Below are 16,837 nucleotides of genomic sequence, written 5' to 3' on the forward strand. Positions count from 1 at the left end.
TGGGGGGGGGGGGAATCTGGAGACGTTGGAGCAGGTTGAGGAGGTTTGAACATGTCCACCAGCAGGGATATCAGCTGGGGTGGGAGCAGGTGTAGGAACAGGCGCACCTTGAGGAGCCGCAGCCGCAGCCGCAGCCGGGGTAATAGACGAAGAGGAAGGAGCGGCAGCAGCCGGAGCAGATGAAACAATCGGAGCTGAGGAAGAAGGAGGACGAGCAACCGGAGCAGACGAAGAGATCGAAACTGAAGGAGCAGCAGCAGCAGCAGCCGGAGCAGACGAAGAAATCGAAGCTGAGGAAGGAGCAGCAGCAGCAGCAGCCGGAGCAGACGAAGAAATCGAAGCTGAGGAAGGAGCAGCAGCAGCAGCAGCCGGGGTAGACGAAGAAACCGAAGCTGAAGAAACAGCAGCAGCAGCAGCCGGAGCAGCAGCCGCATCGGCATCTTGCTTCGTGCCATCATCTACCTTGCCACCGTCGTAGTAGATCCCTAGAGTACCAAGTCGTCAGTCTTTCTTCGCGTTCCTCCAATCAATCCCTAAAGAAAAAAAAAAAAAAAAAAAAAGAAGGCCGTTTACTCACCGTGACCACTCCCACCGAACCGACCATCTTTAGAAGCATCAATGCCGCCATAGATCTGTTGCTGGCTGCCGTTATTGCCATCAACAAAACCGTCCCTGCGGCGAACGGTAGCAGTAGCAGTAGCGGTAGCTGTAGCGGTGGCAGTGGCAGTAGCAGTAGTAGTAAGAGCAGCAGCATCAGTATCAGTAGTAGCAGCAGCATCCGAGGTAAGGGTCGAGGTAGTAGTAGAGGTAGAAGTGGTAGTACTGGTCTCAACAGCCGGAGCAGAACTCGCGTCCGACGACGCAGAAGTAATGGGGTTAGTGCCGTTGCCAATGGTCGAGGCCGTAGTACTAGTCAGAGTAGCGGCCGCAGACGAAGACGAAGACGAAGTAGGAACGAGCGGGGCGTCGCTGCTGCTGCTGTCGCTGCTAGTCGAGGACGCAGCAGGTGCTTGAGCACCACCAAAGGAAGCGACAAAAGGAATAAGAGTGGTAACGGGAGAAGGAGGAGGAAAGACAATAATAACAGGAGTTTCAGAGATGGTAGTGGCGGCAACAGCATAACCTTGACCCTTGGTAGGAGTGGCCTTGGCCGCCTTGCTGTACCACACAGGGGTTGACTTCTGGCCACCAGCAACGAGGGCACTATAGAGGCTCTTCACGGGGGCGGAATCACCTGCATAGCTGTGATGAGGGACTTGGGAGATGGGAACGATGGGAACGACCTCATCGGGAGAGAGGATGACGAGAGGGCCATCATCGTTGCTGGAGGTTCCGCGGATGTGGTTGTTGTTGTTGGTTGGTGCAGCTTGGGCGAGCTGGGAGACAGCCGCGACTGCTCCGATGAAGGTGTTGGAGTACTTCATGGCTGTTTTTTTGTTGGACGAGGTAGGTTAACAAGTTAGCAACGAGAAGATAGATAGACCGCTGAGGTAGGTGGTATCGTATGAACTCTTCAAGGGAGTCTACCAAGATAGACGGAGACACGTACTTTGAAGTGTGCTTGGAAGTGTGCGGGTGCCACTGTCACCTAACAGTCAAGAGAAGCCTGGATGTTGGTTCTTTGCTGTGAGGTAAAGAAATAAGATGTCAAGATACAATCGAGTTGAGAGTGATGGGTGTTTATATCTAGGTGGCCGGACTGGAGAAGGGCCTTGGACCAAGCGCACATGTTTCTTCCCTTATGCCGGAAGGGCGCATAGCTGGGGAAGATTTCATCATCGATCGATGGCGAATCTTGGGTACAGCAAGTTTGAGGCGGTTCATACTTCTCTGACTTTGGTAGAATCTGGGCGTGAAGCTGGGAATGGCAATGCAGTATGATTTGAAGGGATGAGTAAGTTACGAAAGGCCACTTATTGCGAGTCGAATACTTGGATTTGTTGCATGGTCTGGGAAATATCTCTGTATTCGCGCATAGAACTGTCCAGAACTGCTCTGGGAATCTACGTCTACCAGGTTGTTCATGTTATATGCCCTTACGAAAGCAAACAACTTACCTGCGTAAGCAAGAAGTAGTAAAGGCTTGCATGTGGCCGAGGCCCACACCCGTGGAATGGTCCACGGCATCTCCTACTGCTGTTCAGGAATGGGGGTGACAGCCAACAAGGCGGCGAGATGCTTTCGTACTGGCAGCTTCTCCTCGAACCTGACCAATCCTTACTTACCATGCCTCACTAAATCTTCTGTCTGCACCTGACATATACTTTACAAAGAAAGGATCGAGGTAAACCAGCGCGTTCCATGACTGTGAAGTGTCCTTGCAGCATCTCGAGTCGCTTCTGTGAGCTTGGTACATGCTCGCACAACACTGTAAGATAAGGAGTGCTTCCAAGGACGATGAAGCATTCGCAGGGCTATGACGCTGTCATTTCCTGACAATAGGATCGATCCCGCGCTGAGACGAGGTGAGTTGAAGCGTCATCAGTCCGCAAGCATGTCCCAGTACAAAAAAAAATAAAAGAAACCATGAGAGATTCCACCCCTGTTACCTACTCTGCGACGTCTTACTTGGATGAAACTGTCATTCTCGAACAAGAAGCATGCAGAAGCACCAAGAAAAAAAAATCCTATACAAGGAGAAGAGTGTTTATGTTCCAGCAGTAGAGGTGGAACCAAGGCTCTCAAACGCCCTCGGACCTTACTTCTAATCAATGTATCGGAGCTGTCAAACTTGCATAAGTAATGCCTCCCATACATATACAGGCATGCATGTATAATGCAACACAGATATAGCTATAGGTAACCAGGCGTTCTTCCGCATCTCAAGACGTTTATGTGCTCAAAGCCAAATTCTGCGAGTTCATCTTTCTTTCCTTCTTTTTTCCCTCCCTTTTGCATTTAGCGTCATGAAGGTTATAAAACCAGGAAACACCATTGCCACATCATCACGTCTTACCCCCTCTCTCTGCCTTGAATCTCAACCCACTGCACGAGCGACGCCTATCTACATACCTACCGCACACCCAAGCATCTAGCATCTAGCACCAAGCACCAAGCATCACCACGACGCACCAAGAAACGCACATACAATGTTGCCCTTTGGTGTCGTATCTCCAACGGATTCCTGGATGGACCATTCCTCAACAGCTGCGGCAGGTGGCTAACTTCTTGTTCATGGTGGGAGCTCCCTACCTACGCGGCCACGACTACAAGATTCCCATTTTTGCCTCAGCAATCACTTACCTACAAAACTCGCTCACGAACCCGGAGTGCTTCACACAAGTCAAGTCGGACGCAAGCAGGCTAGATCTCACCAGGTGGGGAAGTTGGCCAAGTTGAGCTAATTTGACGTTAGACTTGCCATTGACTTGTTTTGTTACCTCTAGTTATTGTAGACTTTGCAAAAGACAAGTGGTCTGGGGAGCACCTTGCCCGAAAGCCCGTATGACTTTGGTAGTCCCTGAGTTGATTATCTAAGCTCCGAACAAGTCAACTAAATGGACCAATTTAGTGTAGAACTGTGTAGAAACAAATCAAAATCTGACATGGCAAGCACTTCAATCCGCAGCAAGAAAGAGCAGCAGAAACACACGGATAGAGTGTAAAACCATGCTTTTAAGTGACGCTGATGATCCTATACATTTAACCCTAGACTTGAAAAAAAACCCGAAAACACAAACACTTTACATGTTTTTCCTCGTTCCTCCACCAGACCATGCTTGATCATAGTCGAACCTTTCTCGCCGGACAGAACCGACATTCTTTCTCTACCATACCCTAGCCTGACCTGACCTGACCCGACCTAACCTGACCCATGTGTTGTGTTGTGTTGTGCTGTGTTATATCTCGTAAAACCCGACCCAATCCTGTGCCGACCGGAGTGTAGTCCGCAACTCATGCCTTGAAGCCTGGTGCTGGTGGAGCACTTCCTTCGGCTGACCCATATAACGTGCTGCTTTCCCTAGGTAGAGCTCTGCTGCCAATCATGATGATGACGACAGAGAGAAGCAGCACTATGAGGCAGCTGATTGGACTGGATCCTCCTCTTCTATGACCCTGAGAAGCGCCCTATTATTTTCGATCCCCCGATACCTGCAACGCCCGGTTCTTTCTGTGTTTGTTTTGCCAACTGGAGACCCTAGAGTTGTGCTTCCAGAAGGCGAGACAGTATGATTTAAAACTCGTTTCCGGTACACTTTCCAATCTCTATCTTCGTTTTCATCGTGGGGGGTATTATTCCTCTGGAACGCCAGAGAAGAGACCGACACGCATGCGATGGCTCTGTAGAAACGGATAAACAGTTAGTGATATGCTTTAGGTGCGCATAACCAAAACGATTAGAACCAGGGCCAACTCACGTAAGGCAACTTGGGAATGATGACCGCCAGGACAGCCAAGAAGTTGATGATAAAGTACGTCAAGTCGTAGTGCGTGTAATGCGTGCTGAGCAGGAACAGGACAATAGGCACGCTCAGCAAGAACTTCTTGGCAGGCGTGTACTGGGCTCCGTCGTCGATCTGCTCCCACATGTTCAAGTTGTCGTAGGCGCCGCCGTTGAACTCAAAGGGCACGCCCCGGACGTGGTGGAACATGATGTATGAGCCGATCATGTACGTGATGTTGGTCAGCGTCCATGACGTTTCTTGTGAGACACCGGGGACAATATCGTATATGATCTTGAGGGCGAGGATTAGGACGAAGTGGATTGTCCATGCGCCTGTTTGAGGAGAGGAGAGGTTAGTATAAGCTTTACACATGTCGAAGCTTGGTCGCACCCCGCGGCGGAGAGGGCAGGGATCACGGCAAGTCTGGAGGGGGAGGGATGGGGACGGGAGGATCATTACCCTTTGCGTTTACCCAGTTGGCATTCAAGTTGGGGAGAGCAGCCTGGTCGCTCAGCTGCTCAACGGGCTCAAGAGGCTCATGGTAGACCTGGAGAATGCTACTAGATCTCCTCCTGCGGCCACCCTTGTCTGTCATTGCGTTCTGATATGTTAGGGAGTCCTGACGCGGTGCCAAGGTTGCGGCGGGTGCGTCGTAAGAGACGGTGCGTGGGAGGACGATTGAGGAAGCCACCTTGGCGGTATTGAGACCGACGGAGATGGTCGTCGGCGTGGTTGATGTCTATGTAGAGATTTGGGAGCGTGGGTTTGCGCGGAGAGGCGAAGATCACGGACTAGTTGGTCTGTCGTGTTCGTCGCTGCCCTACGTACTTTGGAGGCGTAGATGAAATATAAAACTGAGTCTCTTGGAATCCCGGGATGCGCAAACGGACTTTGATTCAGGGCCGCCCGATGTTAATAGTCGTCTGTTGACTTGATCTCTTGACAGTGATGCGAGGATGGTGCAACTTGTCGGTCGAGGTGGGATGATGTCACTTGGCTTTTTTGGCGAAAGGAAACCAGCCAGTCACCGAAATAGAAGGTTAAAAAGGGGGGAACAAGGTTGATAAATGTTCGCTAATCTGGTATCGATGCTGGCGCCGTCTGGTAGATTTCGGTTGTCGAGATGAACGAATACTGTTGGTATCAATCTAGAATGTCGGGAGGAAGCAAGGCCGGTCCTGAAGAGGTTGAGACGGGAGGGGACGTGCCGGCAAGGTTAAGGTAGGCCTGTACGCTAATAAGGGCTCAAGTCTAGCTAGTCTAGGGGCCCGGTGCTGGCTGTGTACTGTTGAAGTGGGATGGAGTTCCCCGTTTGTCCCCCCAAGTGGAAGGCCGACGTTGTCAACTTCCACTTTGGAGAAAGGAATCCGTCGGCGAATCAGCAGCGGGGAATGGTATCCAGGAGTGGAGAAGTGTTTCTACCTCAGCTGTCCAGTCTGAAGTGCTCTGGACTCCCATCTTGCTTTTTCTTTTCAGCTTTAACGGATCACCAGCTACCTATCAGGTAGACTTTGAAACAAAAGTGTTTACGGTATACATAGCATCCAATATGTCTACGTAACCATCATAGATTGCCAGTAAAATATAAACCCCAACAACAGGAAATCAAGAGGCCACGCGTACCCAGACAGACCCCTAGGTAGTCTAGGTACCTTTGATGATTGACCACACACCGTCCCGCATCCCGCGGACGCCCTTTTGGTGCGGACCCAAGGGACCTTGAAACAATCCTGACCTTGCAGCTTGGGGGGGAGGGGGGGTGGTGCCTTGTCGTGGCAGGCATCATTCCACTTGACTGATGAAAGGGGTCTCTCCCCACGTGAGTCTTGAGGCTGCGACAGGCGAGCAGCTGGCAATCCATAGGTACCTTAGCAGCAGCTCATGGCAGGCATTGGTGGAGGCTGAGCAATTCGCAAGTGGATCGCGTATCATTGGTGTCATATTCCCCAAAATTACCAGACGGGGCTCTAGACCGCCTCGGCCACAAGGGTCTCCTTGGTGCTTTTTGTTAGCGTCGCACACTGCAAACGAGATAACGCGGTACCCAGATCTCGTCCCTGGCGTGTAAGGTTGCGAAATTGTAAAATTTCGGCTTGCACTGCACATAGCTGGAATTCGCTCTCCGTAGTGAGCCTGCCCCTAACAGCTGAGGTTGAACACAGCATACAACCTTCACACTTTACCCTGACACACCTGTTAATGTCGCCGGCGCCAAGATCCGTCACACTCCAATCCAAACCCTGCTCGACGCGAACTGCAAAACGACAAATTCAACTTCGAGATTCGTTCCACGGCCATCAACCCTCCCAGTTATCTCGGCCCTGCAGAGCCGCCATCTCACCGCCAGCACCCCGGAAACATCAAGCGCATTTCGGAAGACTGTTCCAATAAGGGGACCCCGTGTTTGACCGGCTCAAGCTACGCGGTGGTGGTACCGGTCAGTTGGTGTTGCTATTCAATCATTGATTTCAGCTTCAGCTCACCATTCACGAGCGCTCAGCTTTGGAATTACAAGGTAAGCCACCCGAGACTTTGAGGCGTCTTCTCTCGGACTATCCTGCGCGATTCAACAAACACCACCGCATTCATGGTTCCGCCTTGCATTTTGACCTTTGAATACTGCCTGGATGTCTTCTATCTATCTTTTTGGTTCATCACTGGGAGCCAAAGTTAACAACCATGAAAACCAGGGTTCAATCCGGCCATTTTTGGTCTACAAGCAGGGCCTTGCTTTTGTGGCGCTGTTGCCCCACTAAAATTTCGACGCTGGCATTTGCAGTGTTCGGCCACTTCACTTTGACTTGCCCAGACACTCACTCAGTCTCTCGTTTCACTTGTCAGATATCGATTACCCCAACCCAGAATGAGCGCTCCAGGTTCACCATCCAGCCGCAAAAGGCCGGCTGACGATGATTCGGATGCCTCGGGTGTCAAAAAGGCCCGGGTGGGAAATCCCGAGGCTGCCTCCAACGGACCGGCTGATGATTTCGAGGAGGGTGAGATAGGAGAGTCCCCTTCCGGATCTGAAGCGGCGTCGACCAAGGACGATGAAGCTGAGAGTACACCAGCGCATGGTGGTTGGAACCGCGGCGTTAGCAACGGCCTGCGGACATCCTTTATATCGCTGAGCACATCAAACCTGCGCAAAAAGTCGCAAAAGAAGGAAGCCGAGCCAGAGCCCGCATCAGAGGTGGCGTCGGCATCGCCTGTCAAGAAGACCAGAGGAGCGAAGCAGTCAAAAAGCTCATCGCCGGCGGACCAAAAGGTCCTGGATGGTTGGCTCGCCCTTCCTCCCCATGAGCCCTTCGCCCACTTCAGGGCACGACCAAGATACCCAGAATCGTGGCAGAACCGTTTTGTGGATTTCTGTGAGGCTGTTATTAGGCACAATATTCGATGGCCCGAGACAAAGATGGACGAGGCTCAGGCCAACAAGATGAACAACCCCGATCTTTTGCACAGGGCTTGGGTGCAGTGGCTGCAGGACCACGCGGACCAGAAATGCTGCTCTATAGATCAGGTGGCTGCGGGATCCAAGTTGGCTTCAGCGCACAAGCTGTCCAGAGAAAGCCTCGAAAAGATGATTTCTGAAGCACTCAATGGCGAGCCTGAGGGACCAAAGACACAGGCTAGAAAGAAGGAGCCAAAGAAGAAGGAAAAGTCTGCCCAAGCAAGATGGACCAAATTCACTCTCCAAGGTACCAGATTCGAGAATCTAACAATGCCACCATTGGTCCCAAAGTCGGACTTGGACGAGTTGAAGAAGAACAAAGACCTGTGGATGACCAGATTCCTTCAGTGGTCTCAGGATCTCATCAACCGGAATCAAGACCTTTTGACCGCCGATACTCCGGAGCTCCTGGGCGTTATCTGGACGTCCTGGTGCGCCTGGTTCAAACAGATCGTGACAAAGAACAAAACTCCCATCGGAAAGGACGTTGCTCGGAATTTCTTTCTCGAGAACAACGAGGATGTTGAAGCCGTTTACCGTGGCATCATGGCAGCCAGCCCAAGGCCAGCTTTAGATAAGGCAGAAGAGCCACCAAAAGACGAAGAGACAGAAGCTGCCGATGAATACAGCGAGCGCCCACAAGCGACCCCGGCCAGAAACGAGGAGCAACTATCACAACCCACAACGCCCAGAAACGAAGACGTCGACCTCCACATCCGCCACAAATACTTTTGCGGCCTCGAACAAGACCAGCTCTTCTGCATCGAATGCGCCTCCGACTCGCACGGCTCGTCCCAATGCCCCTTCCTAACCTGCCGCTGGTGCAGCGCCGTCGCCGAGCACCCATCCTACGCCTGCCCTTCCCGCCGCCGTTGTACCGAATGCCGTCAGCTCGGACACGAAAGCGAGTCCTGCACCGAGAAGCTCGCCCTCCCACGCGACCAGATGGAGTGCGCCATCTGCGGCTCGCGCGACGGACACCTGGAAGAGACCTGCGTCGAGCTTTGGCGCACCTTCAAGCCCGACCCTCTCACCTCTTCCAAGGTCCAGGCCTTGCCTATCTACTGCTACTGCTGCGGCAACGCGGGCCACTACGGCGCCGACTGCGGCATGAACATGGCGCGCCCGGACACGATTACGGTGTGGGAGACGTGGAGCAAGAGTAACGTCGAGCAGCTTTACGTGGATCCGGAATCCGAAAAGGTGGCCATCGCGCTGAAGCCGATGCCCAAGGGCTCGGTTTTGGCGCCGTATAACGAGGAGGACCCGTATGCGGACTGGGATGCGAATAGCAATGGCGGAAGACCGGATTTTGGACATGGTATTGCCCCGCAAAGACATGTCTTTTTCGAGGACGACGATGAGGATGAGGAGGATGAGGGATTCATTAGGCCGCCGGTGCAGAAGAACCAGGGATCGTCGTCTAGGATTCAGTTTGGAGGTGGTGGCAACCGTGGTGGCCGGGGTAAGAATGGAGGAAGTGGTGGTGCCTTCAACCCGCCACTTCCGCCTGGTCCGCCGCCTGGAAGACTGAGGGAGTTCCAGAGCTACAACCATGGCAGGGGAGGCGATTCTTTTAAGAATGGCGGCGGCGGCGGCGGTGGTGGTGGACGTGGCGGTCGTAATGGTGGCCGCGGTGGATACGGCGGCGGCAAGAGGGGCAGAGGCGGGAAGCAGTGGTGAGCGCGGCGAGGGCGGGCACGGAATTGAACAGGCACGTGGTGTCTCTTGCATGCGGTGATCTTGTTTGATCTTACGAGGCCCTTGGTCAGTGGCCTGGCTGGCATTGCTCTCTAGCTCAGCACTGAGAACCACAACTATTGCTTGAATGCGGTGGCTCGGCATAGGTTACCAGCGAAGGGGTTTGTAAGTTGCTCAGGCAGGGCCGTACCTCAATCTAACAAAGCTACGGTACTTTTTGTTAAAAACGAGCTTGTCATCAGCGGTTGGAGATACCCTTACAGGCGCATTGGTATCGAGCAAATATATAAAGGGATAACGATATATACGCAAGGCCATGGTAGTCGAGGGTGTGAAGTGTGCTCTAGGGGTTCCCTCTGGTTTTTGTCGTTGTTGTGAATCTTTTATCAAGCACACATCGTAATATCTTACAGGGATGCCACCCTTGATTTTCATGTCTGTATGTATGAGGGATGTGAATGGGACTCGGTATGGCGGTATGTATGGCGATTGAGAACTTTTATGCTGACCTTTTGGTTTTCATGGTTCCTGTTCCTTTGCTAGCGAGGCCAGACCTCAATCCTCTCATCCACTGTTGCTCACAACTAGAGGTACAAGTACTTAATTCATGCACAGTCATCTTAGAAACTGAACATACCTGCAACTTGAATGGTTCCATCCTCTTGAATGAACTGTTCCTCCTCCGCGACTGCCTGTTTTGGCATCACACTGCACATAGATAATCCGGATCATAGGCGGGTACTTCTAGGCAATCCCCGCCCGTCGTTGGCTCTTTCCATTTGATTATACAACTTCTAGGACGGTCATCACATACCTACACTCTTCCTCGATTCTTGGGTCTTTTTACCCCTTTGTTCCTTCATTTCTTGTTCTCGCTTCAAGTCTGCAATTTCGGAGAGACAAAAAAGTGCAGAACCATGGCCAGAGGATAGTGAGGCGAGAAGTACGCGTGATTATTTTCCACGATATCTTCAATTGTTCGGTCAACGACCAAGAAGAGCTTCACTTCTTCCTGACATGGCCATATGGTGGTAGTCGTGAGTGTGAGTGGAAACGCGGTCAACTTCTCCATTCCACACCCGATCATCACTGTTTCAAGTTCCCGTCATTGCGGCGCTTCGCAAAACAAGATCTCCTTTTGATGATGAAGTGTACATATAAAAGCCACTCCGCCCACCCGAGACCTTTAACAGTCGGTCAAGCCATCGGTGAATTCACAAAGTCTCCTGATAGATGAAACCACCTAAAGGTCCAACGCACTGAAAAACCGAAAGCTGTCTTGATTTTCAAGCTTTCCATCACCGCCTTGGTTTGACACTTCCAACTGTCAGTCAGCTAGCTAGCTAACACATCAGCTTAGCCGTTTGACATTTTTTTTTTCTTTCACCCTGGTTCCATAGTAGGGGTGACAACTCAGCAGCCAACTGCGGAGAGGGCTACTAAAAAGTCTCATCATTGATTCCATGAGAGGAGTCGTCCGACGGGAGAGACATCGATTCCTAATTTTTAGGTACCTACCTCTAACACCTGTGGTGCTTTCCGCATCAGTGTTCTTGCAGAAGAAGTCACACAACAATGCAATTCCCAAAAAGTAAGGCGTACTATACCGTCTTTATACCTGCCACCACCCAACAGCCCTACACTTTTAACCATGGGAATCTGACATGTCGCTTAAATTGTGAATCTTTTGGGCGTCAACTCTCATGCCTTACAGCCAGGGGGGGGGGGGGGGCTAGCCGCAGGCAGAGAGCGGGGCCGCAAGAAGGGTCCAGTCCCGGTCCATCCCGTTTCACGAAACACGCGCGGCGGAACGGAACGAAACTCGTTGAGTCCATTTATTAGCCTCTGGCACGATATGATCCTGTCGATCAGGTCCACGTCAACTTGTCTGGCCCGTGGTGGTGGTGGTGGTGGTGGTGGTGGCTGTACGGAAAGGCCTCCGCTACTGACGGCCGGGGGATGTTCGGTGTTGGGTGAGGTGCCCGGCTTGGATTTGGAAATGGGGAGTTGCGATTGGTTGGCAGCGCTACTACTACTTATCGATAACAGCTCCCGCTTTCCACTTTCTCCCCAACTCCCAAATGATTCATGGCTGACTACAGTATTGCGTGGCTAACAAAAGCGGAAAGTTCAACCACATTCTTTCCAAAAAACCAAACCTTTGATGCATACACTTAGTTGTAAGCCTTGTTTCTTGGTCTCTTCTTGAATGCAATGAAATCTCTGAAAAGATTTATTCCGAGCAATTTCATGACCGACGGACCGTGAAGCCGTGGTCCGAAAGCGTTAATAAGCACCACTGCAGCTAAAGCATCGATTCACCCGCCCCTCCTCCTCCATCGACGTTTTGTTTCGTTGTTTCAACTTCTCGCTGCGGCAACTGCCACCACACCTTTGGCATCGTTTTCGGGCCCTTCAGTTGGATCGACTCATTGGTAGCCCCTGGTTGCAGCACCATCCCGTTTCTGGGTGAGGTCGACTGGATGAGAAGTCCCGAGAGATCAGACAGGCTGCATTGGTGTCATGCGGGGTCCAAAAGCACATTTCGAATCCGGTCTGACCACTCACAGTCTTTGGTGCGGCTCATCATCAACCAACGGCGGCCATCGTCAGAATCCAGTCCGGTCCAAAGGTCGCGCTCGCAATGGAGTAGTAACTGGGCTACCGAGTCGATGCGACGGAGCAAAAGACTGCGGAATCACAGTCGTCTCGGGTCTTTCGAGAAGCCTTTCCACATTCCGTCCCTATCCGTTTTTTTCTCTCTCTCTCACCCACTTGTTCCTGTCCCGACCGACATTGCATGGTGCAGCCGTCCGAGATGCCGTCGCCCCAGAATCTTTGCAACCATCATCTGTAACCATCTGCAGATGCACGAGGAGGGACGGCACTTTGTGAAGATAATTCTCTGACAGCCATACGACATCCATGTCGATACACTAGTCTACCGTCTGAATGGCCTTCCTTTGATGCTTGGCATATGCTCAGTGTGCATTTCTAAGCCATGGATAGCTACCCTGGCCGCTATGGACAACCTATGGCCTGTTATGTATTTGAACGTTCTGAATGCAGTGGGAGGCGGTAGTCTTTCCAGCATGGCTTGTTATGGACATGGCTGTGGCTATGGTTGAATGGATTACTTTGCACGGATGATCGCTTCGCAAAGTCAAAGCCAGCGGTTGTTGGCGGAAGGAGTCAATGAGTGAGTGGATGAATGGGGTGGGATCAACTTCCGGGATGGGATGGGGAAACGCGCGACCGACCGACTGACCGGATACGTGGATGACTACTAGTCTAAAAAGTTCAAAGGAGGAGACATACCGAGTGGTAGGTCCATTGTTATGTCGGTCGGTGATGAGGTGTCACCAGTGGGGTATATCTCCCTGTCCAAGTCCTCCTCCACTCTTCTTGGGAAAACAGAAAGTCCTTCTTTTTTTCTCTTGGTTTTCTTTGGCTTCATATTCCTTTCTGTTGCACAAGGTCTGGAACCGAAAACGACTTTCGCCTCTTTTGACGACATCGGACTCTTGAGAGAACCATCATCGCCCAAGACGAAAACAGACAGAGGACTTACACTAGTGGAGTACCACCACCACCACCACCAAGATACCCAAAGCCTCTCTTCCCCTGCCCACCTTATCCTTCTTCTTCTTCTTCTTCTTACTTGTCGTTCATCAAATCATATTCGTCCTTCACTTTGAGTTCTATACCATGGAGAACGGGGTGATATCAGAGTAATCAACTTTCAACCATCATTTCATATACCCAAAAATCACAACCACATCGTCCAAGACATGCAAAGGCAAGCATGGCACCTAATACCAAACCACACGCAGACATCTACTGCCTGTGGAAACACGAAACTATCCGCGAGAGACTCTTCGATCTGCTCGACAAGCGCGACCTCTGCGCCGTCCGCGCCGCCAACTCCACGCTTTCATCCCTCCTCACTAAGCGACTCTTTCTACGAACCCACGTAACTTTCACAGCCAACACCTTCACCAAGCAAACACGCATCTGCGCCCTCAGTCGAATTGGCCATCATGTCGAGCACCTGACCTTCTACTTCCCCCATTCGGACGCTACATTCCTCCCGCCCCTAATCCATCCGACAACAGGCCGCGAGATCTCCTTCCTCTACCAACCCATCACCTCCATGGCCGCGGCGCTGGTCAGACCGAAATTCACAAACTCCGAACTAGGCCAGATCCTCACGGAGCAGTACCCACCCCTGTTCCACGCCGCTTCCAACGTGCCTTCCTTCATCCACGCCATGCGCCACTTGCCCAACATGCGGCACCTCTCCATCAAAACCCCCGGCCAGAACCCCCAGGATCGGTACCGCAGGGACTGCGTCGACTACGCACTGATCAGCTTGCGCATCTCGCTGGAACGGGCGCCGCTCACCAAGCTTTCCAAGCTTTCGCTGTCGGGCGTTCACCCCACAGCCTTCAACTACCTTCGCCACACGCCTGGCTCCGGCTACGGTTCCTCCCCCTCGGCCGAGCGTCGCTGGCGACAAATCCGCAAGCTGTACATCAGCGTCGAAAGCTGGGATTTCTACCACCCTACCTCGCCCGGACTGGACCACCTGAAGATCATGGATGAGTTTATTCGCGGGTTTGCTCCACGGTTGGAAAAGCTTAGTTTCACTTGGGATGGACACCGAAAGGGGCCTTGCCCTATAGCACTTGGTGGAGATCCCCTTTTCGCTCCTGCCGGCGCGAGATCAAAACAGCAACAGCGAAAGAAACAGCCCAATGATTTGATAGACTCCATGAGCCCGTTACCGGAAAGGCCGCGACGAAGGGATATAGACATGCCACGTCTCAAGTATCTGTCGGTACGAAACGCGACAATGAACGCTAGCCAGGTTAACGGGTTAGTCAAGAGACACATGCGAACAGTGAAGGAGTTCCAGTTCGAGGAGGTCTTGCTGGTAGGCGAGGGGACGTGGGACGAGGCGCTCAAGCCGCTGTTTGATGAAGAGGCACGGAGGGCCAAGGGCGGGAAAAGGGGGGATATTTGGTGCAGACGGTCGATCAGTGGGAGTGTGGAGAGTGGGAGCGTGATGAGGCAGGGTCAGCGAAGGCAGGTGAGCGGGTTGTCGAGCACAACGGATGGTTGTGAGACACTGTTGACGGAGTCGTCGGCTGCTACAGCGATGAAGATGGGTTTGTTGAACCTGGAGTTGGAGACGATGTTGTTCAATGGAGGGGGGCTTGAGGATGGCGTGGATGCATTGGAGATGGGAGTCCAGGAGTGGGCAAAGGGTGTGACGGATGCTGCCGTTGTGAGTGGTATGACTACTAATACTGTCATCCACGATGGTGGAAGGGTCGACAAAAGAGGGAGCGGTACGATCACGACGATTCGCGAAGAGCGCGAGGAGGAAGTGGATGTTGCTGGTCTGCATATGGGTACCAACGTGTCCGTTAGCACGAGGATCAAGAAACAGCGTCTCCGCAAGAAGGGCTCGAAGAAGCACCATCACGGAGATGACAGCATCACCGAGGGAGAGGAGACCGGTGGATCGCGTCGCCGGAACCGCGAGCGCCGCGAACATGCCAGCGATGATGAGCGCAGGCACCGCAGCAGCAGCGAGAAAGAGAAGGACAAGGGACGCCTCAGTCGAAGCAAGACCAACTACTCCCGCCGTGGCGATTCGAGCGATCGTCACCGTTCTCGTTCTTCTTCGAGCTCTCGTCAAGGCAAGCACTATCGTCATCACCGTCGAGACTACCCGGAGGATGACAAGGTCACGACTCTTCCGACCTTGCCAGAACTCAAGACCATGTCGGAAGTCAACGGCGCTGATGATGAGGACTTACCTCAACCTCCTCAACCCAAGAACGTTCCTCACACACCACCACAAGTTGCTGCTCAGCGACTCCCACCGTCACCTCCCCAATCTGCCGGTAGTGCGTCCAACAAAGACAAAGCATTGCCACCACCACCACCCGGCTATGCCTCGCCCACCCCTCCCCGCTCTCCTCCCCGGATGACGGAGCAAGATCATATTCTCTCCCCACGTCCATCCCTGGACACTCCTCAGGCTGTCCGGCTCAACATCACGGCCCCAATTCTCAACGCCAACCCCTCCCCCGCCGTCCTCTCGCCAACCGTCTACGACCCCTCTTCCAAAACCGGTCCCCTCCTCGGCATCAGCGGACCACAAAACGCACGCGGCGGTGCCGTTGGTACCCTCCTATTCCGCGACTCTACCTCCTCCAATCCCGATGGCCCCTCCCTCTTCGCCGACCTTGAGGCCCACGTCGAATCCGAGCAAGACCGGGCCGCCGCCCTCAAAAAGGCCCGGGAACAAGTCCTCGAGAAACTAAGCAAGGAATTCGCTCATGGGCCCTACGGTCCCCCCTCTACAAGGGAATCTATTGACCAACCTCAACCTCAACCGCAAGCGATGCGTCCCCAACCGCCCAAGCGCTCCAACTCGCACTCCATTAAACCACAACTTTCCAACCCGTTCCCCATCAAGCGCGCCAACTCCCACAATCATCATCACACCGGCAATGGCCACAGACGCAAACACTCGGGCCACCACGGACACGACTCGCCAGCCGTCATGGCCGCGATCAACGCCTCACGCGCGAGACCTGGCGCCGCCGAGTCTGCCCCCACCTCGGCCGTCACCGGCGACAAAGATCATGAGGACATGCTGGCTTTCAGCATCCCCTACGACCAACACCACGTCGATTGCGGGGATACCTGCGCTCCGCCTACCGTTCCTCCTCCTTCCCACCATGGCATTTCTTCCTCTTCTCATGGACTTGGAACAAGACTCAAAGAAGGGTTGATCGGTATCGTCAGGGCGGGGACGCCAGGGTTTTCGAGGCATGGTACTCCGGTGCCCTCTAGAACCGGGACCCCCGGGATCTCTGCTATGGCCGGGACCGAGACGGTGGTGCATCGGGGGAGGAGGAGTGAAGATGATGCGGGAAGAAGACAAAGGGAGAGGGATGTGAAAGAAAGGAGGGAGGAGCACAGGGATCACTACCACAAGTACGGACACGGAAGCACTGAGAGCAATGCCAGTGGTTATAGCAAAGGGACGACTGGGACCAGGGATACCCATGTCCCGTTGATGACCAACCACAGCGTTTTAGGGTACAAGGGAAATTAAGTGAAGATGCTGGGCCATCTCAAGAAGAAGTGAAAGAAAAGTATAGAGAAGTCCGTACCATTGACTGGTCGGACACATACGTCTGAAGCGTAAAAAGATGGCATCATATGGACAACAGCATGAAGGGAACTTGGTTTCAGGATAGATAGATAGACTGGATGG

General features: G+C 52.9%; 5 protein-coding genes across 5 annotated transcripts in view; 3 read left to right on the forward strand and 2 right to left on the reverse strand.

The window, feature by feature from the left end:
* The window catches only part of NEUTE1DRAFT_98520 (uncharacterized protein), a gene marked incomplete at both ends in the record, with an annotated part of 2,124 nt that extends 700 nt beyond the window's left edge, over positions 1-1,424 (reverse strand). Inside the window, 2 exons of the mRNA XM_009850161.1 lie at positions 60-485; positions 578-1,424. Of these exons, the coding sequence (XP_009848463.1) occupies positions 60-485; positions 578-1,424 (1,273 nt within the window). The remainder of the gene's footprint in view (positions 1-59; positions 486-577) is intronic.
* Positions 1,425-3,598: 2,174 nt separating this feature from the next.
* On the reverse strand, positions 3,599-5,527 carry NEUTE1DRAFT_58716 (protein ORM1; the record flags this gene model as incomplete). The annotated part of the gene is made up of 3 exons (XM_009849077.1): positions 3,599-4,281; positions 4,359-4,717; positions 4,845-5,527. The coding sequence occupies 3 exons, from the start codon at positions 4,978-4,980 to the stop codon at positions 4,234-4,236; spliced, it is 543 nt and encodes a 180-aa protein (XP_009847379.1).
* An 11-nt stretch (positions 5,528-5,538) lies between these two features.
* NEUTE1DRAFT_98522 (uncharacterized protein) lies at positions 5,539-6,024 on the forward strand (the record flags this gene model as incomplete). Its single annotated transcript, XM_009850162.1, has 4 exons — positions 5,539-5,606; positions 5,680-5,709; positions 5,745-5,797; positions 5,987-6,024. 4 exons carry the CDS (start codon positions 5,539-5,541, stop codon positions 6,022-6,024), a joined length of 189 nt encoding a protein of 62 aa, XP_009848464.1.
* Positions 6,025-7,248: 1,224 nt separating this feature from the next.
* On the forward strand, positions 7,249-9,994 carry NEUTE1DRAFT_128014 (uncharacterized protein; the record flags this gene model as incomplete). The annotated part of the gene is made up of 1 exon (XM_009850163.1): positions 7,249-9,994. One exon carries the CDS (start codon positions 7,249-7,251, stop codon positions 9,517-9,519), a length of 2,271 nt encoding a protein of 756 aa, XP_009848465.1.
* A 3,348-nt stretch (positions 9,995-13,342) lies between these two features.
* On the forward strand, positions 13,343-16,702 carry NEUTE1DRAFT_77403 (uncharacterized protein; the record flags this gene model as incomplete). The annotated part of the gene is made up of 1 exon (XM_009850164.1): positions 13,343-16,702. One exon carries the CDS (start codon positions 13,343-13,345, stop codon positions 16,673-16,675), a length of 3,333 nt encoding a protein of 1,110 aa, XP_009848466.1.
* Positions 16,703-16,837: the final 135 nt, after the last annotated feature.

The sequence above is a fragment of the Neurospora tetrasperma genome (assembly GCF_000213175.1).
Source record: "Neurospora tetrasperma FGSC 2508 unplaced genomic scaffold NEUTE1scaffold_1, whole genome shotgun sequence".
Taxonomy (NCBI): domain Eukaryota; kingdom Fungi; phylum Ascomycota; class Sordariomycetes; order Sordariales; family Sordariaceae; genus Neurospora; species Neurospora tetrasperma.